The sequence below is a fragment of the Amphiprion ocellaris genome, chromosome 23 (assembly GCF_022539595.1).
Source record: "Amphiprion ocellaris isolate individual 3 ecotype Okinawa chromosome 23, ASM2253959v1, whole genome shotgun sequence".
Lineage (NCBI taxonomy): Eukaryota > Metazoa > Chordata > Actinopteri > Pomacentridae > Amphiprion > Amphiprion ocellaris.
Window position 1 is genome coordinate 20,942,156 of NC_072788.1, and position 27,485 is coordinate 20,969,640.

A 27,485-nucleotide genomic window follows, 5' to 3' on the forward strand; every position below is an offset into this window, starting at 1 on the left:
CTGGAGACAAGGGGCCACCCTGGCCGAGTCCAGCACCCACTGGATCATATTTGACTTTGAGCCACAAAAACAGCAAGTCAAGTCAATCAATCTGTCTAAACTTTCAGTAAAAGTTCATCACATACAGACTGTAGCTCATAGTTTATCCATCACTAAACTATGCGAACATAGAGCAATAATAAATTCAGTCTGAAATTCAAAACATCATCTGAACAATCAATCAGAAATTTTATTTCACTTTCAGAACAGAGTAGCAGGATTTAGTGATTTGGAGGCTGCAGATGAACTCTGTCTTACTTTATTTTCAGTTTTAGTTATTACTAGTGTTAGTGGTAGAAGAAGCACTTAAACTGATTTTTCACTAAACTATCAAAATCTCTGTAAAAAAAAATACTGTTGAAGTCTGGCATTAACTTTATACTCAAAAGTGAAGAGTTTTTTCAGCAAATGCTCTGGCATTTACTTAATATCTGATTTAGCTGGAGCTTTTAATTCTGACATAATTCTGAACACTTTATTGGAACACACTACACAATGTAATATTTTTTGTGTAAAATCTTTGATCTGTCCACAGGACTCGTCAACACAACATATTCTGTTCTTAACTACTTTAATTTTTCTCTTCAAAAAATTAACAACAACAAAAAAAAAACAATCAAAAAGTACCAATAAGATTACCATTAAAGTTTCAACCATCAGTTTAAGCCTCCTTTCTAGCCCCCTGAAATAGATGTTACTGGAGTGGCTAAGCAGTGTCATACCCCAATTATTGGAGCTCCCGTTAGGTCCCTCTTTTTAAAAATGGGAACCACCACCTCAGTCTGCCAGTCCACAGGCACAGTCTGTGGCCGCCATGCGACACTGAAGAGATGTGTCAGCAATGACAGCCCAACAGTGTCCAGAGCCTTCAGCATGTCAGGGTGAATCTCCTCCACACCTGGCCTCCTGCCACCAAGGAGCTTCTTAACTCCCTCAGGAACTTCCACTACAGACTATAGGCAAGTCTTCTCCAGAAGCTTCAGACTCTGCCTTATCCAAAGAGGATGTTTAAGAGATCCTCAAAGTGTTCCTTCCACTACCTGTATATACTCCCATTTCTAATCAACAGTTCCCACCCATCCTCCTCTGCCCAGGTTTTTGCTTCTGTGACTGCTCTGGCTGCATCCCGTCTGGCTGCCCATGACATGAGGACAGAACAGCAAGAATCAAGGAGGCATTCTGGAGGAGTTCTGAGTGAGGATGCACAGATGTATCTCTGATCAAGTATTTTCCGCACCCATGATATAAAAGAGGTCTGACACACAGCTGCAATATACGTAATGTATAATGTACAGCTGTGCCACATGTCATATTTAATTAACAATGTTGTAAAACAACAGCTCCAAGGTGAGGATGGCTTATAGCGTTAAATACCAGTTGTGTTGACTCGTCTCACCTTGTGTTTCTTCCTCGCCTCCTCCACTTGCATCTCTGGTGGGAGGCACTAAGGCGTGGGACAAAGAGAGGAAGAAAAGAATCCAGGATGTACAATCAGTGTAATGTGATGAAAAGTTGAACATTCTTCAGCTACTTTGGTCTTCTTACCAGACATCACTGTCTTGAGAAAAGAATCATTCAAGGGATGGCTAATGGAAGCAGAAAAAGAGGTGGACCTTCAGCGAGTTTGCTTGACGACATTAAAGACAACAAAGGATCTGGAATTGTTGTAGGCTACTAAAGCTGCTGCTGACTGTAGACGATGGCGTTCTCTCATTAGAAAGGTGACATTAAATGCTGACTGTACTGATGAAGGTGAAGCAACAGTATCTGTGGACTAGCATGTCAGAATGTTTTTACCTGCTCACAAGAGATGTTAATGATTATTTGTTAATCCTTGTGTTTAATATTTTTCATTTTGCTTCGCCAATTGAAGAATTGAAATTTTAGATTTTGCTGTTTAATTTATAATTCAACAAAGCTGATGTTCACTACCGTTCAAAAGTTTGGGGTCAACCAGGCAATTTCAATTCAATTCAATTCAATTCACTTTTATTTATATAGTTCCAATTACAATTCACATTGTCTCAAGATGCTTTACAGAACAGTAGTCTCACCCTTGCATTATTCTTTTTTATTATATCTTCTATTACTAGAGATGAGTTGTCTATCACCTGTGCATGCTTAGTTCATCTTATCTCTAATCCATTCTTTCTTCTGGGCTTTACCTTGTCTCATAATGTAAGTTGACTAAACTCAGAACTAGGGATTAATGTTTTTTCCTTTGCTGTTTCTGTTACTGTCTAAATGCTGTATAGTTTATTGCTGAATCACCGTGTTTGAATGCATTTTTTTAAACTCCTACAGGGCCTCAGGGCATTTTGGAGGATGCCTGAAACTGCAGTGAATGATAACTCACATAAAAGCTATCTCATGTGTGGCTCTAAAGCTGTGTACAGTGCTTTACTCTGATACATCAGTTAGGTAATACACCGGCGCTGGGAGTTATATTGGAGGTGACACCCCATCACACCTATAAATAGCTTTGCATTTCTCCCCCAGGAGCCCAGCTGTAGCTCTCTCCCAGCATTTGATCTCTCGTTTGTAGGGAATCGACATCAGCCGCTGCTGCTTTGCCTCCCTGACTTGCTGACTCCAGCACGCAAACACATGCGCCATATAACACAGCTAATGTTAGCACACACACATCCAGTGCTGCATTACAGCTGGAATATAGTACACAGAAAGACTTTCATCAGCTACCTTGATGGTGAGTCTCTTCTCAGTCATTTCACACACAGTTTCCCTCAGGGTTTTCCTAAACTGCACTTCTTAATGACTCACATAATCACTTTAGTCACCTACGATTGTTATGTACAAGGTAGCAGGCCCTGAGTAAAGTGATTTCTCCAATTCTGTATCACTCTTCAATAAAATAAACCAATGCACTTAATGTGAGGGGATGGGGATTCAGGCGCAAGGCCAGCACAAGACTCTTAACAAGTAGGAGTATGAAGCAAATGAAATCTGGAAAAATAAGGATGTAGAATACCCCTGCAGGCTGTGTCTGACCCCAGTGAGTCACTGTCTACATGAGCTTCTAAAGAACTGGCCATGACTCAGTAACAAGCACTAACATTTCTGAAGTGTACTTCTGCTGCTGCCTACAATACTCCGACTTGGACTGGAAACCATTTTAACACTTGCAATTTCATGCCATGACTAAGCAGTGCCTGTTATTAATTATATATATTTTAAAATGCGATTCTTTTCTAATAGGCTTTTCTTCCACAATTAATATGACGTACATGTACATTGTTAATCATATCATATGTAAAATACAGATTTTTTAGCTGAAAAACCAAATAAAAGGATTACAAAGTATGTGGAGTATTGCTTTATAGCAAAGTAGACCATAGAAGGGATTCAAAGGGGCAACTGGGGACTTTATTCATGATTAACAAATCATTAACTAATGATTTGTAGCTATAGACCATTTGGAACAGTCTTTACATACTGAATTTGTCTTGGAAGTTGTGGTTTTATTCACAGGTAATAAATTACTTATTAATGCTTTATAGATCAATTCAAAATTTGCTTTAACATGACCAAGTTTTAGGGAAAAAAATGCTTCATCTGGTTCTTACCACTGTCACACAAGGCACTATCTATAAAAGCATATAACTAATGGCTTTACGAATTGAAAAATGTAACTCAATCTTTGTATATCTGCTACAGTTCATAACAAAATCAACTTTAGGACATTAGGGTTTCAAAGTCCTTAAAAAATGATTTTTGTTGGTGTTTACCTCTTTTGATACCATAGAATTTACAAAGACAAGCTCAGGGTTGCTAGGTTAGGTAGCTGTAGCTCCAGTTAATTATAAGACCACCTGTATCCCATGAAAGATCAGCTAAGCATGTGAATTTCAATGTATTTATTAGCAACATAAATATTTACAGCTCCTGATGAGATAGCCATTTAGGAAGTGACAAACTTGTGACCCCTTATTAACATCTTGGTGCCATACACTAATTAGCCACAGCATGAAAAGCAGGTGAAGTCAATAACAGTGGTCACCTTATTAACAATACAATGTTCTGCTGGGAACCTTGGATTCTGGCATTCATATGGACGTTGCTTTGACATCTAAACGCTTTTAAAGACCATGCAATCCCTTCATGGCAGCCTGAGGTGGCAGTGACCAAAAACTGCTCAAGAACCTCTCAAAGAACCTGACAAAAATCCCAAAGTGTTGACCCAGCTTCCAAACTCTCCAGAGAGTAACTGAATTGAAGTCCTGCTTCCATGCTATGCAGGTCAAAGCTGTTTGGCAGCATGAGGGGAACCTACACAGCATTAGGTTGGTGGTTTCAACACTGTAGCACATCAGTCTACACTACCAGTCAAAAGTTTGGGGTCACTCATGTCCTTGTTTTTGAAAGAAAAGCATTTTTTGTCGATGAAGTTAACATTAAATGAATCAGAAATCGATATTGTTAATGTGGTAAATGACTATTCTAGCTGGAAACAGCTGATTTTTAATGGAATATCTCCATAGGAGTACAGAGGAACATTTCCAGCAACCATCACTCCTGTGTTCTAATGCTACATTATGTTAGCTAATGGTGCTGAAAGGCTCATTGATGATTAGAAAACCCTTGTGCAGTTATGTTAGCACATGAATAAAAGTGTGAGTTTTCATGGAAAACATAAAATTGTCTGGGTGACCCCAAACTTTTGAATGGTAGTAAATACACTGTTAACTGCACATATGTTTACCTTAGGAAGTTATATGCCTGTGATTATTTACTAATGGATTACCAGTATTTAAAACAGTACCACTAAATAAAAAAGAACTTAGCCAAGCTGTATTTATACTCCCACTCCTCAGTAATTCTAAATGACTCATGTAGTACATATCATTCAGAAATCAGAAACAAAGGTTATTTATCAGAAACTCTAGCCATGCAGGCAATTACTATAGCTCTAATTGTGTTTTTTCTCATAATTTTTGAAAAATAATAAGGGTTTTCACAAATCACTTTCCAGTTCAATGAAAGGTATTAAGCGAACAAACTCAACTAGTTTTTAAAATTCTATTGCTGTTTGAGCTCAAATTTTCTTACCACCATTTAAAAATGTTGTTCTTCTTCACGTCTCATAAAAGGACTGTGACGTTTTTGGTTAGTTAAAGTAATTTTATGAAGCAGATTTGATTGGTCGTGACCCAGCTGGTGTGGAAATGAAAATAACACTTAGTTTGCAATGGTATAAAAAATACTGCACATTTTATTAGTTCAGGTACTCAAAGTATAATAAAAACAACAGCAGTAACTTCAAGACGTATTAAAACAGCTGCTTCTTGTCTTCTAAATGGATGTCATTTTGTATATATTTGCATACCAGAGCAAATTATGATAGTACACAATAAATCTACGTGAGCCTATAAATAATTCATTTCAGGAAAAGGATCCGTTTGCTCGTATGCACCTGGTGCCATTGGTCACGGCAGATGCGTCTCCAATTATCCAGGGGCAAATCCCGGGGTTTCGCTGCTCCTTTTCCACTCTAGACCCACGCTGATATCTGAGCAACGCGGTCCACGCAAGAAATTGACGTATGAATCGATTAGTTGATGGCTGATTTGGGTTTGCGCCCAAGTTTACGCAAAGGAAAATCAAACAAGGCACCAACAGATGGAAAATCTGATAAAAGACTCCTCCAAAATGCCAGAAATGATGCGTGATTTGAAAGTACACTGTGTCTCTGGCTGTGATGTGACCGATGCTGGACGTGTTATGTAAAACTGCCCTTCGTTTCAGTAGACATGCTGCTCTCCACCCCGGTGCCCCTCAGTCCTCCCTGCCGCCTCCGTAAACGGTCCTAGTGGCTGAAAGGCAGGCCACATGCGCCGCGTTCACTTTGCAAAGCTACACTGGTGGACTTGTCGGATGTTAATGGATACTAATGGGCATATTTGAGGAGAGCGGTGGCTGCGGCTGCTCGGTTCAGCACGCTGGAGAGCGCTCCGGGAAATTAGAGAGGTCGGCGGCGCGGGATGCTTGAGGACTTCACTGAAATCCATTCGGGGATCTGCTGGAGAGGTGAGCGACGGGTGACCATGTTTCATCTGAAGTGCTTAATACCATCCACGGGAGCAGTTTACCGCAGAGTGGACTTTCTGGAATAAGACATGGACTTTGCTGAAATTATTTTCGCTCTGTTCATCGTCGTGGTCGCGGTCATCTCGCTGCTGTCAAACTTGTTGGTGCTGCTATGTTTCGTGCACAGCACCGAGATACGCCGACAGGTTCCAGGTGTGTTCACCATGAACTTGTCCTTCTGCAACATACTCATCACCGTTCTGAACATGCCGGCCACTTTAGTGGGGATCATCAGGAAGCAGCAGCCCTTTGGAGACTGCGTTTGTCACACGGTGAGCTTTCTGGAGACTTTTCTGACCGCCAACACCATGCTGAGTATGGCAGCTCTCAGCATAGACCGGTGGATAGCGGTGGTCTTCCCGCTCAGCTACTCCACTAAGATGCGCTACAAGGACGCAGTGATTATGGTGTGCTACTCCTGGCTGCACTCCTTCACATTCTCCCTCACGGCTCTGCTCTTCTCCTGGGTCGACTACAGCGACGTTTACGCGTCTTGCACTTTGCAGCCCAACGAGGAAGACCGCGACAGGATTAAGTTTACAATCTTCACCATCGTTTTCCACGTTACCAGTTTCATGCTGTCGCTTCTCATCTTGTGTTTCACCTACTTAAAGGTGTTAAAAGTCGCCCGGTTTCACTGCAAGAGGATTGACATTATCACAATGCAGACTCTTTTTCTGCTGGTCGACATTCACCCCAGGTACTTCATCTCCCGTCTTCCTCATTTAGGAGCATGCTTTCAAATTGCCCTTTCAATGTCTAATGCATACTTCTGTGAAAATTTTGGGAAAGACTGAATCTCTTGTGTTGTTTTCAGCGTGAAACAAAGATGTTTAGCTGAGCAAAAGAGGAGAAAGCAGAGAGCCACAAAGAAGATCAGCATCTTCATCGGCTCATTTATCGTCTGCTTTGCTCCTTATGTAATTACACGGTAAGTCAGGCTGACAGTAACTCATAAAGCATTTCATTTCCTGTAAAACGTTTGTCCAGCAGTTTTTAAAAAATGACCCTAATGGCTAATAATACAGTTAGAGCAGCAGTGAGTGATTAAGCCTGAAGATAAGGAGTAAAACGTTTTCTCTGCGTTGTCCTCTATCACACACGTCTGTCACAGCATCAGATCAGAGGCAAAAAAAACCCCAAAAAACAAACACCTGAAGTGTATAATGACATTGCAGTTTGGTCTTAGATCACAGCACACTACCTATAATCTTGTAGGTCACGTCTCTTAACCAGCAGATGGCTAATCTGCACATATACAGGTTGCCATGCTGCTTCCACTTGAACACACACAACAAAGTGCTGGACAATACAGCTCAGACAACTAAACGTCGCTCTCAGAGAAGAGAGTAGCTGCTTCAGAGGCCCACAGACTTCTTGTCAGCCAGATGCCAGCCAGCTGTGGTGCACCTATGGCAGGGAAGACAGAGAACACATTAAGCAGGAAACATGTCTAAGGAGTAACCTCCTGACCGGATCTACACACTGAAAGTATCCTGAGTGACACCAGATCATCTGATGGTGATAATCCTTCCACATACACAAGCGTTCAAAAGTTTAGGGTCAACCAGACAATTTCATGTTTTCCAAGAAAACTCACACTTTTATTCATGTGCTAACATAACTGCACAAGGGTTTTCTAATCATCAATTAGCCTTTCAACATCATTAGCTAACACAATGTAGCATTAGAACACAGGAGTGATGGTTGCTGGAAATGTTCCTCTGTACCTCTATGGAGATATTCCATTAAAAATCAGCCGTTTCCAGCTAGAATAGTCATTTACCACATTAACTATGTCTAGATTGTATTTATGATTAATTTAATGTTATCTTCATTGAAAAAACTGCTTCTCTTTCAAAAACAAGGACATTTCTAAGTGACCCCAAACTTTTGAACAGTGGTGTATGTTTGTGTTGTACTTCTGCATTTAGCACTGTAACGCATCATTTGCTGAGGATGCAACTGAAATATTCTTTGCCTCTGTGACAAACTGATACTTTTGTTTGTTTTGTATTGTTAATTAGCAGAACATGGGAACTGTATGGTCCAATCTTTAAAAAGATGCAGCCCTCTAAAGTGTTTTCAACTGATTTTCAGCTCCCTATGCAAAACTGCAACACCATCATCCTTAAAATACCAACATATCTGCAATGACCTTGTGCACATTTATGCTGAAATGAGAAAACAACAACTTAGAAAGAAAATAGAAAGAAAGTAAAATATTTAAGATTACATTTATTTCCTTGGAAAATATCATTTATTCACTGTTATTTTTATGTTTTGATGAGATTTTAATGTGGTATCGAGAATTCCTAATTGATAGACAATGAATTTAGTTAATAATGCCCAATGATAAACAGGCTTAAAACATGGGTCATTTTGTTGCGATACAGTAAATGATAAAATGGTAAATTAGGAAATAGCTAATTTCTTTTTTTAATTAGTTTTTTATTTTGGCACTTTAAAATGTTGCATAAAAATCATTTTTAAACCAAATTTTCAGAGGAGCATAAAGAATTTAAACATACAAACCTGGGATAAAACCTGTAAAAAAAAAATCACACTATACTTCCTTTAGCAAAGAAAAACATACATCTTTCCCCATTTTTGACCCTTTATTGTGTCTCTTTGGTGTAAAATATTGTAGGTTCAGTTTTACCTGATCAGCTGACAATAACATCAGATGAAAGCGCTGACAGGCACCTTAACTAAAATGTGCTTTGTTTCGTCATGTTTCTCCTGACACCCCATCAGGCTGGCTGAGCTTCTTCCCTTCGTGGACATCAACCGCCACTGGGGAATCATCAGTAAGTGCCTGACATACAGCAAGGCTGCGTCCGACCCCTTTGCCTACTCCCTCCTGCGTCAGCAGTACAGGAAAGTCCTGGTTACCGTCGTCAACAGGCTGCTCCGCCGTGACCTGTACCCTTCATCTGGCCATAACAGCTCTTTAGACACCGAGAATGACTACTGTCTCCAGAGGATCAGCTAATGGCAAACACAGGACACAGCAGATACACACTACAGTCCAAGCCAAAAATAAAGGTTGCCTCTTGAAAGACTGTAGGCGGAGGAGGTAGAATTTAGAGCGAGAGAGAGAGAGACGACTGGATATTGTTAGCAAGGGAAAAGAGCGTAGAAAGAGAGGACACATGGTGGGTGGAGGGCAAAAAAAAGGGAAAAATACGGAAGATAGTGGGTGGAGAAGAATGAAAAGACAGTAATGAAGGGGAGGATGAAGAGGCTAAAGGGTGAAGAAGAAATGGATGAGGGAGAGGCAGGAACAATGTGGAGATGTTGGCCTGACAGATGACAGTATCGGTAAACAAGGGATGTGTGATTCATCACCGACAACAAACCACACAAACCACAAAGATGCACACACAGATCAATCCCACTGAATCTGTTAGGGTTCAGATTAATCTCAGACTGAAAGACCACACAGCTGGAGATGTGCCCTTCCTCACTTTGACAGATATGTAAAAAGTGGCCTTTTGTACTGTACCAACCTCTTTATAGTTCTGGCACATCCACATGATCTGATCCAGCCACACTGCTGTGACAGAACCTGGTAGGCGGTTAAGTGAAGTTTTTCCAGCGTCTGGATAATGGATGTACTCTACTGCTGCACATTATTGCCATGTTCTGTATTGACCGTGTTAGACTACTTGCAGTGTCATGTCAGTCACTGAATATTGATGCACTTTGTCTAATTCTCTCAGAGCTACCATAGTTACAGGAGCCAAAGGCAATTGAAATTTACACCATAATGTTGAAGGGTAAGTCTGGTGATCGCCTATAGTTTTTTCATTGTCTACAACTTCCATGAAATGACAAAAAAAAAGTACAATATGTTGCGAGCTTTCCTAACTTTGTGTATTTTGGGATTTTTTTTGTCTTCATTTGAGTGACAGAAGCTGACTGACAGTGAACAAAGGAAAGGGATAAGACTTGCAAAATAGGTTCAGGTCCTTAACCAGAATCAAAATAGAAACATTTCAACTTTAGGGATGTGTATTCTAACCAGTCTGCCACCAGAGGCCTCAGTGAGATAAGTGCTTCAATTTGAAAAAACTCGTTTTAGTTCAGGGGCCACATTCAGCCCAATTTGATCCCAGAAAATCAGGGCTTAATAACCTATAAATAAGGACAACTCCAAATTCTTCCCTTTGTTTCAGTGCAAAAAAGCACATTCCACAACGTTCACATTAAATGAATTATCTTTTTACAAAACATCCTGAATAATATGAAGTTTCTTAAGAAAAATAAGTGAAATTTCAACAGTGTTATGCCTCAGTATATCATTTACACGGTGCATTTACAAAGACACAAAACATTTTGTCGCAGGTATCTGGAACTGATCAAAAATAGTATTTTACAACTTGTCAGGATCTAGAAATGATTGAAAATGTACATTTATTTCCACACCTGTGTAGTAATCCTGACATACCACACAAACTAAACATTTAAGAAAGAAGGTTCAGTTGTCCCCATGCCTTGTAAATGTCCAAAATTTATACACAAAAAATGCATAAATGTTATGGCAGTGCATCAACAATAGCCAATATTATATTGCACAATGTTCAATGCCTTAAATATTTTCACAGTATGGATTCATTTTCGCCACTCACACTTTGTGAAGTCATCCTGCGGCTTGGATTGGAGCCTCTGGCAGGACAGTTTTGGCCCACAGGCCGTATGTTTACCACCCCTGCTCTACAGGCATTTATGAAACCACTAAAAGCTCTTTTTGGATCAAAGTTACATATTCTGCAGTTTCTTTTCATGAAAAGCATCCCCTCCTGTCTGACACTGGCTTAGATAAAGAAGTCTCTGCTTCTTTCTTCACCAACACCTCCTCCACTAGATGCTGCTCTAAGTGCTGCTCACCTGCAGCTCAGCTTCAAAACTGCAAAACTACTCTGCATGACACAATCACAAGATGTAAAACTGGAGTAATTTATCCATAAAATGATTCTGAGATCTGTTTACCATGTGTTTGCTTAGTCTGCAAAGTGTCACAGTTGTGTCGTACGTTGTTTAATGAACTCTCCTGTGGATTAAACCAGCATATTCTCAACTCCAGGAGGCAGGAGGCTTTCCACTCCTTGGCGCCAGACCATAAAAATGTTCCAGAAATTCTTTACACGTGTACATCTAAAATTGCTTTCAAATATCTATAGCTGTAATCCTAACCTCCTAAGATCTGGACACCCCAGAATCTATTGATTGTTGGATTTGGTCTTTTCATGGGTTTTGTTCACAGCATTTGAACACAGCGTAGCACCAGACTCACCCTTTAAAGTGTGACTTTGTAACTGAATGTACTAGATAGCCCACTTTTATCTGAAATGCATTTGTACAAATGTGTTTTGTTTTTTTCGTTCAGTTTTTGCCAGTTGACTGGAAAAATGTTTCTATGGATATTTACACAATCTGGGTATATATTTTGCACTGTAAAGGAACAACGTTTTGTCTAGATAATTGGGCAGCAATGTGATGTAGCATAGGAATGGTTTTAAAGTGCTTTAAAACTAAAACACACTCCTTTGTGTTTGTGCCAGGTTTGATATGTGACTTTTTCAGCTGCTCTATACTTAAACCAGAAGAGCTGCTTTATTATTAAAAATCTATTTATTTTGATGTATTTTACTCACATGTATTTTTCCTCCTGAAGCCACTTGCTGTTCTTTGACAGTGTGATTAGCTGTTAGTGGTACATGTGCAATAAAAGCTGTCAGTTATAAAGCTATTAAACTATTTATGTTTTCACAATAATGTCAATGAATCTAGATAACGCAATTTACTTACATCGTATTTAATTGCAGGCTTCAAGTTGTGAGTTTGTAAATTAAATTCAACCAGTAAAGGTAAATGTAGCAGGATGTTTACAACTATGGAAACATTACAGGCAATGTTTAGAATCTGGAATTGATAGAAGAAGCTCAGTAACGTAAATCTGGAACGGCTCAAAAAGGAAATCTAATTTACCATCACCTTCATGCCTGTTGCTGCATTGCATTTTGTTACATTCATCCGGCTTGTGGCCTGACATGAACAACCTCTGCAACAGCATTATTGCCAATTGTTATTAATGAAACAAATCAAAGATCATTTTCATTAATTAATTCATTCTAACTAAATAATGTCTGGGTTAATTTGATGAATTGAAATAGCCAAGAGTAATTACACTACCATTCAAAAGCTTGGGGTCCCTTAGAAAGTCCTTATTTTTGAAAGAAAAGCAATTTTCTTCAATAAAGATAACATTAAATCAATCAGACATCCAGTGTATAGATTGTTAATGTGGTAAATGATTATTCTAGTTAGAAACTGCTGAATATCTCCATAGAGGTACAGAGGAACATTTCCAGCAACCATCACTCCTGTGTTCTAATGCTACATTGTGTTAGCTAATGGTGTTGAAAGGCTCATTGATGATTAGAAAACCCTTGTGCAATTATGTTAGGACATGAATAAAAGTGAGTTTTCATGGAAAGCATGAAATTGTCTGGTTGACCCCAAACTGAATCAGTCTCAAGTATTGTGTGACTTGCTCAACCAGCAGCACCTCTGAATTCAAGCAATTCATGCTAAAAGCAACTTAAGGTTGTACTGAAGCCATGACTATAGGCTATTTTAACACATCCTTATAAACCCCAGTGGTCTGAACCTGATAAAGGAGGAACTACTAATTAAAGCTGCTCAAACGGAAAATGTATGCAGAGCAAAATATGTCACAGCTGCTGAAGATTAACAGGACTGACTCGACAGAATAAGTGTAAAGACAGACCTATCTGACTGTTTAAAGACAACATCTCTTTCAGTATAATTTCAGTATAAACTTCTGATTAGGCCCGAAGAGAACTTATAAATGGTTTACTTCAGAGGAACATGAACGAGTCTGCAGGTCATGGTGAATACCTCCACCTGCTTTCACACTTCAGTCCACTTTAAAATGGGGATTACTTCCTTGACTGATCACATTTGTTAATTCAGAGGATGCACTTTAAACAAGCAAATTAAAATCAGAAACAAGATTGGAAAAACTGCACCTACAATTAAAAGGACTAATACAACAGTTTACCGATTCTCTGTTAGAAATAAAAGTGATGCAAATTGAACTTCAGTTAAAGTACTGCATTGTTATTATTAAAATATACTTGTAGCACAAAAGGTAAATCTACTCATTATGCAGAATTGGATGGAAAAAAGCTTAATGACTGTGCCACAAACTAAGGTTTAAAAAGCATTTTTCTTACACGGTTTATACTTCTACTTTACAACAATGAGTCATGAGTAAATAGCCACAGTCATAAATTAAAAAGTGAATACTGTATGGTAATGTTGTGGTTGCTATCCCCTAAAAGGGCCTCCTCTCCAAAAAAAGAAGAAAACCAGTTATTTTATCTGTAAAGAATACCCTATACATAAGCTAGCAACACTTACTTCTATTTTAACCATGTCTTAGTGGTTGATTGCCTTCTTTAAAATGTGATATGCTGTTAACTAACTTTCCAAATGTCTACAACATGCTTATTTATCTTGATACAAAATGCTCAACTCCTATAATTGTGCACATATTTGTCCACAGATGATTGTACACAGTTTCAAACACTGACTCAGTCTTGTGCACAGATCAGCACCTTATTCTTCATCACAGAGACACTTGATCAAAATAATTCACTGCCAGCATACGGATGCTTTCCATAGCGGCTCGTCTTTCCCCATAAGGCTTCATTTCCATTCTGTTTCTGGGCTGTGCAGTAATTTGCATAATACATGACCGCGTTAAGGATCTAATCAATATTCCTGATTTAGCTGAAGGACACAGTAGCATTTTTACTTTAACTCCACACTATCTTCTTCCTGCTGCCAGCCTGCCGTCATGATGAATATTCTGGTTTCCTATTATGCTAATTCAGGAGAGACACCATATAATTAGTTGGATAAGTAACAAATGTTCACTTTGAAAATGGATGCAGCCATAACAATATTTTATTTGTGTGATAATCTTTGGGATTTATGTTGTTTTTGTGCATGTGTGATCAAGCTACTGAAACATCAACATAGTAGCTGCTCAGCTAATGGGTGTATATTACCATCTCTAAGATAAGAAAGTCAAAGCAGTAAGCAAGAAACTAAACAAGGTAAACCGCAAGGTAATAAACACAAGAAAGGACAAATGACGGTATAATGCATGTTACTACGATATCTTTCATGTATTATTGTGCTAGAAAGTAATTTTGGAACAATATAGGACAGAGACATCAAACACCAATCAGCCATTAAAGTAAAATCACTGACAGGTGAAGTGAATGACATCAACTGAAAGGCACTGACCTCCAAAGTCCCCAGATCCAAATCTGACTGAGCATCAACAGAATGTGCTGAAACAAGTGTGATCAACCAAGGCCCCAAACTGCACACCCAAAGGGGCACCAATACACTATTAGGCTTTACTGATGTAGCGAAAGCCCATAGTCCAACAAGACAATGCCCTTTGCCACACAGCAAGGTCAGCTGATGCCTGGATGCAGAACCAGAACATAGGAACCATGCCTTGTCCTGCTCAATCACCAGATCTAAATGCAATTAAAAACCTGTAGAAAATCATCAAACGCAAAATAGAGAACCACAAGCCCAAAAACTAAGCAAATTAGTTTGAATTAGTGCAAGAGGAATGGGCTGCTGTGACAGCAGAACAATGTCAGAAGCTGGTGGAAAGAATGTCAAGATGCATGACTGTAGTCATCAGAAACAATGGTTATGCAATCAAGCACTAACTCCTGTGTTTATCATATGACTAAAACAGACAGAAAAGAAAACATGGAATCCTAAAAGCACTGTTTTTGATAGTACAATGAATAGCTATTGATGTAAGAACTTAAGTGATTTTGGTTATCATCAAGAAAAGCATGGAAAATGTCTAGATATCAGCTCTGACATTAATCTCTTCCGAGCTGTTTTTGTTGCTATCATTATATTAGTCCAAACAAAAGCACCTTTAGTGATACCAGGCATTAAAATGAACAAGAAATTGAAGAAAACAAGGGTGGTCTAATAATTTTTTCCATGACTGTGTTTGTGGAGTCTGTGCTCCAGTCTTTATCCAGACTTCACTACACGTCTGTTTCCTCTGTAATTTGATAGTGAACCGTAATATTGGTAATAAAGTCGCTTAGAGGAAAGTTCAGAAGGAATTGTTGCAGACTTCACACACACACACACACACACACACACACACACACACACACACACACACACACACACACACACACACACACACACACACACACACACACACACACACACACACCCCTCTGGCTGAGTGTGTGAGGTGCCACATCGCGGACAGACCTAAGTGTTGGAAAATGCTGCTGATCCTGCTGCAGTTGTTGGTCCGTGCGTCCTGCGCCGCTCCACGGTGTGACCCGGGATATCGAGGTAACGTTAGTCAGCTCGTGTCATTCCACACTTTATGCTGATGTGTGCATCTGGACCTGCTGCTTAAACTCTACACGGCATGTTTACGCGTGTAAGATGTGGACTTTTCCAGACTGAGACGCTCACTTTGATGCTGTAAAACTTACGAAAAAACACATGTATGCGGCTTTTAAAGCTACAGGGGGATTATTAACGTGATTAGATGTTGGGCTTGTCATGTCTTATTATTATTATTATTATTATTAATATGTGTGTTTTTCAACTTCAATGAATAAAATGCATAGGCGCTTTGATAATCCTCTCATGACTGTAGACTGACGCATTTTAGAAAGCAACTGAAACAATCCCAGGAGCTGATCCAGCTGAGCGTTTGGTAGGCCACAGAGGCATTTACAGAAACCACTCTGCCATCTAGTGTCTGCCTCAGTGTCAGCCAATAACGTGCTGATGTGTCTCTTGCAGGACTGTGCAAGCCAACAGTGGAAGAAAAACGTAAGTACCCTTGGGCTGGGCGGAAGAACAGTGTCATGCATGTCACCCGGCCGGCCTCATGTTTTAGCAGCATGATTGCTATTTTGTAAAGGGTGCTTTCCTTTCCTTTCCTTTTGTTCTACTTTTTAGCCTCAGACCAACCAATCTCTCGTGTCTGTGGCATCAGACAAACATCCGTCCTCAAGTATGCCCCCTCACCCCCTCTGACAGGTCATGGCTGTTTTCCACAACAAGCAGGATGAGATCATAAGTCTTACTGGGTGTAGTCTTGATAGAAAATGGACCCAAATCCACAAAACCACTGAGTATTTTTAGATGATCGATAGCAGCATGAAATATTCAAATTCTAATTTCCAGAGATAATAGAAATATTTAGGGCTAGATAATTGAGGACGGCACAGTGAGGCTCGTGATGAAGAGCCCTGACAGATGGAGATACATATCTTATTCCTTGAAAATGAGACTGTTAAAATTAGAGTCTTTCAGCTGATCAATCTTGAATAATAATTTCACTCGTAAACGTCCCTAATCTATCTGAATTTCTTTAGCCAAATGTGCAGATTTGGTGCTGTCCTACTGTGACGACATGGCCTACGCTCAAACCATGTACCCAAACATCCTGGGTCACAAGACTCGTAGTGATGCCGAGGCCAGCACAGAGTACCTCCTCATGAGTGTGGTCGAGTCACTGCTGGCCGGAGAGTGCAACCCTGAGATCCGCATGCTGGGCTGCTCGGTGTTGGCCCCGCGCTGCGAGAAGGAGAAGGTGCTGAAGCCCTGTCGCAGCACATGTGAAGCCGTGCGTAAAAAGTGCGCCAACGCCTTCGAGGGGATACACATGGCCTGGCCCTACTTCCTGGACTGCGATCGCTTTTTTGTGAGTGACGAAGAGGGATGCTACAACCCACTGGAGGGCCTCGGAGGTGAGAAACAAATTACGCCGCTGTTAGTGTTTAAAGCAGGGGTGTCAAACTTAAGGCCCGCTGGGCAATAGTGGCCCTGCCAGAGGGTCCAATCCAGCCCCATGGGATGACTTTCCAAAGTGTAAAAATGACAGAGAAGACATTAACTGTAAATTGTACATTTGTAAAACTATAAATTTTTAGTAATTTCTAGATCTTTACCAGTTGTTTTGATCATAAAGTAAAATAAGATATTGTTCAGTTCCAGATACCTAAATGGTTTGTGCCTTTGTAGACACACTGTGATCTGTAAGCTGTAATCTGATAAACTGAGGCATAATATTGTTGAAATTGCACTTGTTCTTCTTAAGAAATTCTAGGTGGTTCATAATGTTTTGCAAAAAGGTAGTTCCTTATATGTGAACATTTTCAGAACTGTGTTTTGTTTTTCTAAGATTGAACTGGTCTGGCCCACTTGACTTCAAATCAGGCTACATGTGGCCCCTGAACTAAAATGAGTTTGACACCCCTGGTTTAAAGCATTGGCTTTAGCATCACTGTTTCCACCTGAAAGAGTGTACAAGTGTAGCCCCGAAAAGTGTCACAAAAGCAGATGTTTTCCTGAACATGTTTTCTGAAGGCACACATGCTCATGTGGCTCACATCAAAACAAAACCCACGTGGAATGCCTTATTTCCTCACACTTAAACTTAGTCCTGTGGCTGTTTTCAAGTATTTTCATCAACCTAGCTTTATAAACAGCCCCTGTCTGACAGTATTTTCTAAGTTTTTGTTGCCATTGGCATCATGTGTCAACCAGATGAGTGAGTAAACAGTGGGAACTTTTGTCCATTTGTGTTCGGTGCAATGTGTACAAGATCATAAAAGTGTTTTGCTCTAACAAAGGAGAACTGTAACACTGTGAATTGGCTTTTTTTAGGATTCAGGATTCAGGTCAGATGACAACATGTTAGACCTCTGTAATTATTCTCATATTTATTTCAGTTTTCAATGTCTAGGCTTGTTCATCTTTCAGCATTATGTCAGGTCTTCTTGTTTACACACTGTAATACTGTACAGCAAATCTTTTTTTAAAAATAATTTAGCTATTTAATCTAGGAAAAATGAAGTGCAATGTTTATTTAATGTACACTACCAGTCAAAAGTTTGGACACACCTTGTCATTCAATGTTTTTTCTTTATTTTTGCTACTTTCTACATTGTAGAGACATATTGAAGACATCTAAACTATGAAGTAAGATATATGGAATTATGTAGTAAACAAACAATTGTGGACTAACTCTAAATATGTTTTAGATTTTAGATTCCTCAAAATAGCCACCCTTTGCTTTGATTACTGCTTTGTACACTCTTGTCATTCTCTCAGTGAGCTTCATGAGGCAGTCATCTGAAATGGTTTTCACTTCACAGGTGTGCCTTGTCAAGGTTCATTTGTGGAATTTCTTGCCTTCTTAATGGGGTTGGGACCATCAGTTGTGTTGTGCAGAAGTCAAGTTGGTCAACAGTTGACAGCCCTATTTGACAACTGTTAGAATCCATATTATGGCAAGAACCAATCAGCTAAGTAAAGAGAATCCACAGTCCATCATTACTTTAAGAACTGAAGGTCAGTCAGTCTGGAAAATTGCAAAAACTTTGAATGTATCCCCAAGTGCAGTCACAAAAAACATCAAACGCTACGATAAAACTAGTTCACGAGGACCACCTCAGGAAAGGAAGACCAAGAGTCTCCTCTGCTGCTGAGGAGAAGTTCATCCGAGTCTCCAGCCTCAGAAATGAAAAATTAACAGCACCTCAGATTAGAGCCCAGATAAATGCCACACAGAGTTCTAGTAGCAGACACATCTCTACATCAACTGTTCAGAGGAGACTGAACCAATCAGGCCTTTATGGTCAAATAGCTGATAAGAAACCACTACTAAGGAAAAGCAACAAGCAGAAGAGATTTGTTTGGGCCAAGAAACACAAGGAATGGACATTAGACCAGTGGAAATCTGTGCTTTGGTCTGATGAGTCCAAATTTGAGATCTTTGGTTGCAACTGCCGTGTCTTTCTGTGAAGTGGAAAAGCTGAATGGATGGTGTCTACATGCCTGGTTCCCACCATGAAGCATGGAGGAGGAGGTATGATGGTGTGGGGGTGCTTTGCTGATGACACTGTTGGGGATTTATTCAAAAGTGAAGGCACACTGAACCAGCATGGCTACCACAGCATCCTGCAGCAATATGACATCCCATCCAGTTTGTGACCTGGCCTCCACAGTCACCTGACCTAAACCCAATCCAGATGGTTTAGGATGAAATGGAAGATAGAGTGAAGGCAAAAGGGCCAACAAATGCTCAGCATCTCTGGGAACTCCTTCAAGACTGTTGGAAAACCATTTCAGGTGACTACCTCATGAAGCTCATGGAGAGAATGCCAAGAGTGTGCAAAGCAGTAACCAAAGCAAAGAGTGGCTATTTTGAAGGATCTAAAATATAAAACATGTTTTGACTTATTTCACACTTTTTTGTTTACTGCATAATTCCATATGTGTTCATTCATAGTTTTGATGCCTTCAGTGAGAATTTGCAATGTAAATAGTCATGAAAATAAAGAGAAACCATTAAATCAGAAGATGTGTCCAAACTTTTGGCCCGTAGTGTAAATGCTATCATTTGATAAGATAACTCAGTATTATTGTTTTTGTGCGACTGTCCAGAGTTAACATGTAGTCAGAAACATATCTTTTACACAAGTGCTATAGCTGTTGATTCAGTGCTTAAATTACACCATGGCTTTTGGGGGAGTTCACTTTTTAGTGGTCAGCACTTACACTATACAGCATTTGACTTACCATTTATATATCATTTTTCCCAAAATTAAGAATATGAATAATTGGAAAACTGATAAAAAGTAGCTTCCGCTTCTTACTTTCACCACCATGGAGGGTTTGTTTTGTTTTTCTGTTTTGTTTTATGGAAGCTGGCATCAACAACGTTAGTAGAATTACTATTTCAGTTACAGATTCAAAGTTTGATTTTTTATGGGTCTACTAGAATATGTTTACATGCTTTAATGTTCAAAACTACATAATTTTTCTTACTATATATTACAGCTGCACCACTTGTCACTGAAATGCTACATTTGAGCCAATGTCTCTTTCAGGTCTGTCTCCCAAATTGTCCAGTCCAATTGAAGCTTGTTTGAAGATGTGCCTAACTAGCTGCTCGGCAGCTTGTCTTACATGAATAGAGACTCAAATGTCACTATTTGTTGGACCTAAAAGCAGAAGAGATAAGATGATAATATACGTGTTTCTCTTTATAGCAGAAGAGGACGAACAGGCAGTTGACCTCATGGAAGATCCTTCTCTTGAGCCGCCTGCTGCACTGATGCAGTTCAAGTATCACTCCAACGGTCAGCTGATCAGTGTTTTAAAGAACACTGAGAATCAATGCTCTGACATAGCCAGGACCTACAGCATTGGCCGCAGTATGGAGGGCAGGGAGCTGCTTGTCATCGAGTTTTCAAACAATCCCGGAGAACATGAGCTGCGTAAGTAAGGCTCATTAGCCTCTGTGTAAACTCTATATCCTATCCTCTTGCTAATGTAGCCAAAAATGAAATGTGACTCTCTGTAGTTGAGCCAGAGATAAAGTACATTGGCAACATGCATGGAAATGAAGTCCTGGGCCGCCAACTACTCATCTACTTGGCTCAGTACTTGTGCTCGGAGTACCTGCTGGGGAACGAGCGCATCCAGTCCCTCATCAACACCACTCGCATCCATATTATGCCCTCCATGAACCCTGATGGATACGAGGTGGCTGTCTCTGGAGTCAATGACAATAACTATGAAGAGGTCAGTTCTCCATAGTTCCACCCATTTGTGCAGAGCCATATTTGTTTAGCAATACATGTGCTATTTTGTTAAATGTTAGAATTAAACAGTGTGTGAATCAGGCTGTAAGTGATCTTATTAATTTGTAGCATGAGGGCTGAGCACTTCCAAATAGAAAACATGTATTTAGACACATTACAGAATGTACTGTACTATGCTTCATGCTTAGCTCATTTTCAAACTGTAAATTTTCAGTTTGGTTGTTTGGGGCTGTTGTTGAATTAGTTCCTATTCAGGGAAAGGGTCTGAGTGACGTTGACAAGGGGCATATTGTGATGACAAATGGGTCAGAGCATAGCCACAATTGTTAAGTACTGTGGGATGTTCCCCTGTTACCAAAAACAGCTTCACTGTCCCTACCAAAAGCAGAACAAGGAAGGATAACTTAAGGATGACCTAGGCAGCAGCAGGGTTACGGGTCCCCCAAGGCTCATTAAAGCATCTACAAAGTGAAGGTTGGTTTGTGTTGGTCAGTCCCACAGAGAGCTATTTTAAGCACAAGTTTCTGATAGCTGTCTATGACAGAAAGGTGTTAGAATACAGTGAATTGTAGCTTGCTGCATATGGTGCTCCAGAGCCGCAGACAGGTTACAATGACCTTGCTGGCCTCTATCCACCTACATAATGGGCATGTGAGCTTCAGAGGTGGACCATGGAGCAATGGAAGGTGTTGACGGCTGACTGCGTGTGCATTGTTTAGCTGGGGAAGTGATGGAGGCAGTGTGATGCTCTGGGCAATCATATGCTGGGAAATGTTGGGAGCTGCATTCATGAGGATGCTTCTTACATATGTGCTATATGTACACTACTAGTTAAAAGTAAAAAAAGGATAATACACCCTGCAAAAAATGTTCAGAAATGGGTTGAGGAAAACACAATCGAGCATTCCAGGTGTTGGCTTGGCCTTCAAACTCCTCAGATCTCAATCTGATCAAGTATCTAACTAAAAGAGGCTTATGTGTTGGAAAAACGCCACTACGAAGACCCCACTTCATACCTTAAAAGATATGCTGCTAACATCTTGGTGCCTGATTCCACAGTACACTTTCAGAGGTTTTGAGTCTGTGCCTTGATAGATCAGAGCTGCACAATACTAGGCAGATGATTTTACTGTTGTGGCTGACTGACGTATATGGAACTGTTGTGATGCTTGTACAGACGTCTAATGTTGAATTAAATGTCATAAATCAATGTGTCATCAGTCAACTTGTGCTGTCCTCCAATGTAGTTGTCAAACAGTTATATCGTATGTTGTATTATATATTAAATTGTTCATAGTTAAAGTAAATTCCATTTTCCAAAATCTTCAGGGTCACGGATATGATTTTCGAAACGTTGGCCGAAACAACGCCCAAAACATTGACCTGAACAGAAACTTCCCTGATTTGACATCCATCGTTTACAGCAGACGCAGACAAAAGGGCTACCGCACTGACCACATCCCAATCCCAGATCATTACTGGTTTGGTAAGGTACAGTATGAGTTTTTTTACATACATGTCAGTGATTTATATTATACGATCAAATGATAGCAAACCTAAATAATAATTATTAAGTTAATAAATTCTCATGCTGTAACCCAGGTTGCACCGGAGACGTATGCTGTAATGAAGTGGATCCGCTCCATCCCATTTGTGCTCTCCGCTAGTTTTCATGGTGGAGATCTGGCCGTCTACTACCCTTATGATCTGTCCAAACACCCACTGGAACACAACATGTTCTCACCAACACCAGACGACAAGGTAAAGAAGTTTCTTAAAACATATCACGTACACACTTTTATCCATGTGCTAACATAATTGCACAAGGGTTTTCAAATCATCAATTAGCCTTTCAACACCATTAGCTAACACAATGTAGCATTAGAACACAGGAGTGATGGTTGCTGGAAATGTTCCTCTGTACCTCTATGGAGATATTCCATTAAAAATCAGCTGTTTCCAGCTAGAATAGTCATTTACCACATTAACAATGTCTACACTGGATTTCTGATTCATTTAATGTTATTTTCATTGAAGGAAACTGCTTTTCTTTCAAAAATAAGGACATTTCTAAGTGACCTTAAACTTTTAGATGGTAGTGTATATAGTAAAAGAATACTGACTAGGAGTATGTGTCATTTCTGATCAGTTAAAATGCACTGAAGTGACAACACAAGATAAAAAGGTTATAACTTTACTTTGATAATCTTTATTAGACAATACCTGCAAACTATCACTAAAAGTAACTTGAACCTTGAAAGCAAAGGTGTCACTGGTACATGTGTAGATATTGTGTTGACATTACAGAATGAGATGAAACAGATAAGATTTGAGACTTGAACATTAATCTGGTTATATAATGTGTGTCTTACACCATCACCCCACTGCATCAGTGCAGCTGGATTTTAACAGCAATAGCCACTGACCAGGTTACTGAATTTTATTTACATTGATACAGTACTTGCAGGATTGTCACCTTGGAGAAGTTGGTGTGATGCTGAAATCCAAGAACAATTTTAGATTAGATTAGATTTTTTTCATTTGTCACATGCACATACAGTATGGCACTAATATATAGCAGAGAATGAAAGCAGCACAGATGAACAACCATCATCACTGATCACATGTTGGACAATTATTATTTTTGAATATTTTTCCATATCTATTTTGGTTGCATTTTAATGAGTTAACTAATATAGTGTGAGGGACCTCTAGAAGTAATATTATGCGCCCATAAAAAGTATTACATGAAGAAAGATCGGCAGCAACAACAAGAGAACATGATAAAGAACATAAACTGGTTTGAATACTTTGTCTTGTTTGTTTTTTCATATATTTCTTGTAATATATATTCATCTAGCATAACATCCTGTGAACAGATTTAACTTCTCCTATATTTTGAACAAAAGAAGAGAAAACTAATTTTTATCTTGTAGGTTTTCAAACTTCTTGCAAGAACATATGCAAACACCCACGAAACAATGTCCAGTGAAGATGCACAGTGTGGACCACGTCGTACTAACGGCCAGAATGGGATTGTCAATGGAGCACAGAGTTCCAGCTTTGCAGGTGGTGAGTTGGAAAAGTAAAAGAAAAAAGTTTCCTAAAAAGATAAAGGGATTTCTGATCCTGAAATAAGAAATGTAATGCTACCTGAAACCACTAGAGGTCGGTGTAAGACCAGTTATGATGCACGATGAAGTGGAACCTGTGAGAGGTTTAAGGGAAAGCTCAGTGAATTTTTTCAATTCTTCATGGTAAAGTAGCTTTGTTTTTGTCTCTGGTCAGGCATGCAGGACTTCAACTATCTGCACAGCAACTGTTTTGAGGTGACCGTGGGGCTGGGTTGTGATAAATTCCCCCCTGAGGAGGAACTGTCTGTTGGCTGGCATGAAAACAGTGAAGCTCTGATCGCATTCATGGAGGCAGTAAGACATTTCCTTATTAGCTTTTTGACTTGACGCTTAAATTCATTGCAAACCTAAAGTGAAATTAATGAATACCTGTGCTGGTTAACAGTCTTTTTCATTATTTATCAGAACTGATGACTACAGGTAAAAAGCTTGTTTATGGGTGACTTTTCCTGTTATGTCCCTCAGGCCCATCGCGGTATCAAAGGCATTGTAAAGGACGAGTCGGGAAATGGGATTAAAAGCGCCCGGATATCAGTCAGAGGGTTGCGGCATGACATCACATCAGGTAATAACTATCAGGGGCCACCAGGGAGCATCATTTTTCATACATACATTTAGGTATTAGTTTGTTTTTTTTTTTACTCCATTTTTCCAAGATCCTTGTGGCATGAGAATTGTTTTTACTTATTTTGGCTACATTAAATACAGTAAATACTCAATACACTACCATGAAGTAGGGATTTGTAAGATAAAAAAGTGGCACAGCAAAGAATTAATATAATAATATATCTCATGACTTTTAATCCATTATGGGTGAACCAAAAACACAGCACTGCACATTTCCCATAATGCAACTCTTTTTTTTTGTCATGTCACATTACTATCCATCCATCTATTATCTGTACACTGCTTAATCCTCATGTCATGTCAACATCCAAATTGTGACTTAAACTGGCAAACTCATCATGTACTGAAAGCTTTGATATCTACATCTGGACAGTGGAACTCTTTCTCATTCTGAGGGTAAGCAGTGATTCATGAAGCCACTCGTGTCAATATTCATATTCAGTAAATGTGCAGGACTTTTTCAAGTTTTTAATAGACACTCATAAGGGGGATGGAAGGGGGGACTCAGGACTTCCACCCAGGAGACTGATGTTTGTGTCATGCAGTATCTATTTTGTGACTTATTTCTCAGTTTCACTCATTGTTAGGTTAAGTTTTACTACTTAACCTACATTGCTAGATTTAGGAAAAGATCATGATTCGAGTTAAACCATGACTTTAACCACATGGTACAAGGCAAACCTCTCATTACCTGAAAAGGAGTGCTGTTGACCACCAGTTTAGAATCTCTTCAAACTTGTGGTGGCTATTTATGACTTTCATATTTTTATAAGTTTGTCAGACCACCCTGTGCATTGAAATGTAGTAGAAGTGTTATGCTGTTGCTGCAGTATTATGTTGTCAATATAATACTCTAAAAGAAGAATGCTGCATTATACCCATTCTGTCTGCTATACACCTACATCTTTCAAATTCCATGTTCAGTTTGTAACATAAGCTTTGCATTTTTAGAACTTTAAAACACAGTCCGACTCACAGACATAAGCATGTGACTGAAAGAAAATCCAATCAGCTTTATCCTCCCTACCCAGCTGAAAATGGAGACTACTGGCGCCTCCTCACCCCTGGCATCCACATCATCAGTGCCTCCGCTCCAGGATACACCAGAGTCACAAAGAAAGTCCACCTTCCTGCTCGCATGCGTACAACAGGCCGGGTGGACTTTGTGTTGCAGAAAGCTCCTTCAGACTCTGGCACGCAGGAGGAAGTTGACAGCATCTTATCTTTGGGCACCTATGACCGATTTGACCCGTACAACCAGTACAGGCGCTACACCCTGACGACTTCTTTGAGTCAGAACCGTGAGGAGAGAGCAGAGAAGCCCTGGTGGTGGAACTACTTTGCATCGCCGGGTGGACCTGCCCCCACCTGGCTGCTCAAACTCTAGTAGAGCTTTAATAATAGAGGGGAAATAAAAGTTTCTCTTTACACAGCATACAAACAGACCGAGCTATAATCCAATGACTATGCTTTGATTGGTGTTCCACAAGCTTTTAAACTTTTACCCGTATATGTTCTGTTTGATCCCTTGCTTATACTTGAGTTATATTGTAAGCATCTTACATCTACAAGCTTTTGCCTTAACTGTTATGTAACGTCAGTGAATGACTATGATTTACTGAAGATTTACATTTGTAAATTTATAGCAATGTTTCCGCAGAAGTACAGATTTTTTATTGCCAAGATTTATTGTTGTATGTAGCTATAAAGCCACTTGCAGTCTTGGTTCATTTAGAAGGTTTTTAGTAGGAAATGAACCCAGGTGGCCGCTAGGGGGCAGACTGAATCAATATCTGGTCCAAGCTGCTCCAAACTGTGGAGTCTTAATATTCCTCCAGATGTACACTACCGTTCAAAAGTTTGGGGTTACTTAGAAATATCCTTGTTTTTGAAAGAAAAGCATTTTTTTTCAACGAAGATGACATTAAATGAATCAGAAATACAGTTCTAATGGTACATTGTGTTAGCTAATGGTGTTGAAAGGCTAATTGATGATTAGAAAACCCTTGTACAATTATGTTAGCAAATGAATAAAAGTGTGAGCTTTCATGGAAACATGAAATTTCCTGGGTGACCCCAAACTTTTGAAGGGTAGTGTATGGAATGTAATAATATGTGGAAAACAAGAAGCAATACTGTGGACGATGATACATTTATTTCTCTTATTAGTAAGGAAAAGTAGTGAGTTGCTGCCATGCCGCTCAATTACTGCAGAAAAAGAACTAGAAAACAATTTAAGATTTTATAGTTTATGCATTGTAAATGTGAACTGAATGCATAACAACCAATAATGTGCAGCTTTCTACAGCAGCCGAGTAATAGCAAAAGTCTGATCAATCCGTAATTTTTTACACCTGCATCTTAAAAACTGTTACACGGATAGTTTTAAAAATAAAATCTTCATTTATAGTCATGCAACCTGTGGTGTCCAATTGTTTTTATTGTATAATCCCTTAGAATGAAGTATGGTCTATTGGCAACACTCAATACATGTAACATATTTTGTGCTAGTGACTGTGAATAGTCCCAAGAAAAGCTAATTGCCCTTCTCTGATACTTTTTAGACACTTCACATGGTCAAATCTACACTTTTCCTACTGAAAAAAGAATAATTATCAAGAATATCTCTACACATTCAATCCAGTTTTTCCCTGCTATTGTGCTGCAGCCTCCAGTGTTGGAATCCAACAAAGTACATTTGCTCAAGCACTGTACTTAAGTACAAATTAGTACTTGCACCTTACTTGAGTCTTTTCTTTTAATGCCACATCTATTCAACTGCAAGAGCATTGCCACTGCTGGAGTCCTGTGCAGCCCCAAATCCTTTAACCAAAACAGCTCTTTAGAATTT

General features: G+C 39.5%; 2 protein-coding genes across 3 annotated transcripts; both read left to right on the top strand.

Moving 5' to 3' along the window:
- Window positions 1-5,480: 5,480 nt before the first annotated feature.
- Window positions 5,481-11,895, top strand: gpr78b (G protein-coupled receptor 78b). The gene is made up of 3 exons (XM_023283359.3): window positions 5,481-6,844; window positions 6,962-7,075; window positions 8,902-11,895. Exons 1-3 carry the CDS (start codon window positions 6,174-6,176, stop codon window positions 9,137-9,139), a joined length of 1,023 nt encoding a protein of 340 aa, XP_023139127.1. The 5' UTR covers window positions 5,481-6,173; the 3' UTR covers window positions 9,140-11,895.
- Window positions 11,896-15,441: 3,546 nt separating this feature from the next.
- LOC111577194 (carboxypeptidase Z) lies at window positions 15,442-27,052 on the top strand. 2 transcript variants are annotated; one of them, XM_023283333.3, is made up of 11 exons: window positions 15,442-15,594; window positions 16,057-16,086; window positions 16,635-17,009; window positions 20,319-20,546; window positions 20,633-20,853; window positions 22,203-22,364; window positions 22,476-22,634; window positions 23,810-23,945; window positions 24,162-24,301; window positions 24,473-24,572; window positions 25,666-27,052. In XM_023283333.3, the coding sequence occupies exons 1-11, from the start codon at window positions 15,522-15,524 to the stop codon at window positions 26,019-26,021; spliced, it is 1,980 nt and encodes a 659-aa protein (XP_023139101.2). In that variant the 5' UTR covers window positions 15,442-15,521; the 3' UTR covers window positions 26,022-27,052. The 2 variants fall into 2 exon arrangements, with proteins under 2 accessions (XP_023139101.2, XP_023139102.2); XM_023283334.3 differs by having other exon boundaries at window positions 20,322-20,546.
- Window positions 27,053-27,485: the final 433 nt, after the last annotated feature.

What these genes read in the sequence shown, in the direction of transcription:
- gpr78b (XM_023283359.3), top strand. Translation starts at nt 6,174, where the DNA reads ATGGACTTTGCTGAAATTATTTTCGCTCTGTTCATCGTCGTGGTCGCG. An exon ending in CTGGTCGACATTCACCCCAG is followed by an intron (nt 6,845 to 6,961) that starts GTACTTCATCTC and finishes TGTTGTTTTCAG; the next exon opens with CGTGAAACAAAGATGTTTAG. An exon ending in GCTCCTTATGTAATTACACG is followed by an intron (nt 7,076 to 8,901) that starts GTAAGTCAGGCT and finishes ACACCCCATCAG; the next exon opens with GCTGGCTGAGCTTCTTCCCT.
- LOC111577194 (XM_023283333.3), top strand. Translation starts at nt 15,522, where the DNA reads ATGCTGCTGATCCTGCTGCAGTTGTTGGTCCGTGCGTCCTGCGCCGCT. An exon ending in GTGTGACCCGGGATATCGAG is followed by an intron (nt 15,595 to 16,056) that starts GTAACGTTAGTC and finishes TGTCTCTTGCAG; the next exon opens with GACTGTGCAAGCCAACAGTG. An exon ending in TCCCGGAGAACATGAGCTGC is followed by an intron (nt 20,547 to 20,632) that starts GTAAGTAAGGCT and finishes GACTCTCTGTAG; the next exon opens with TTGAGCCAGAGATAAAGTAC.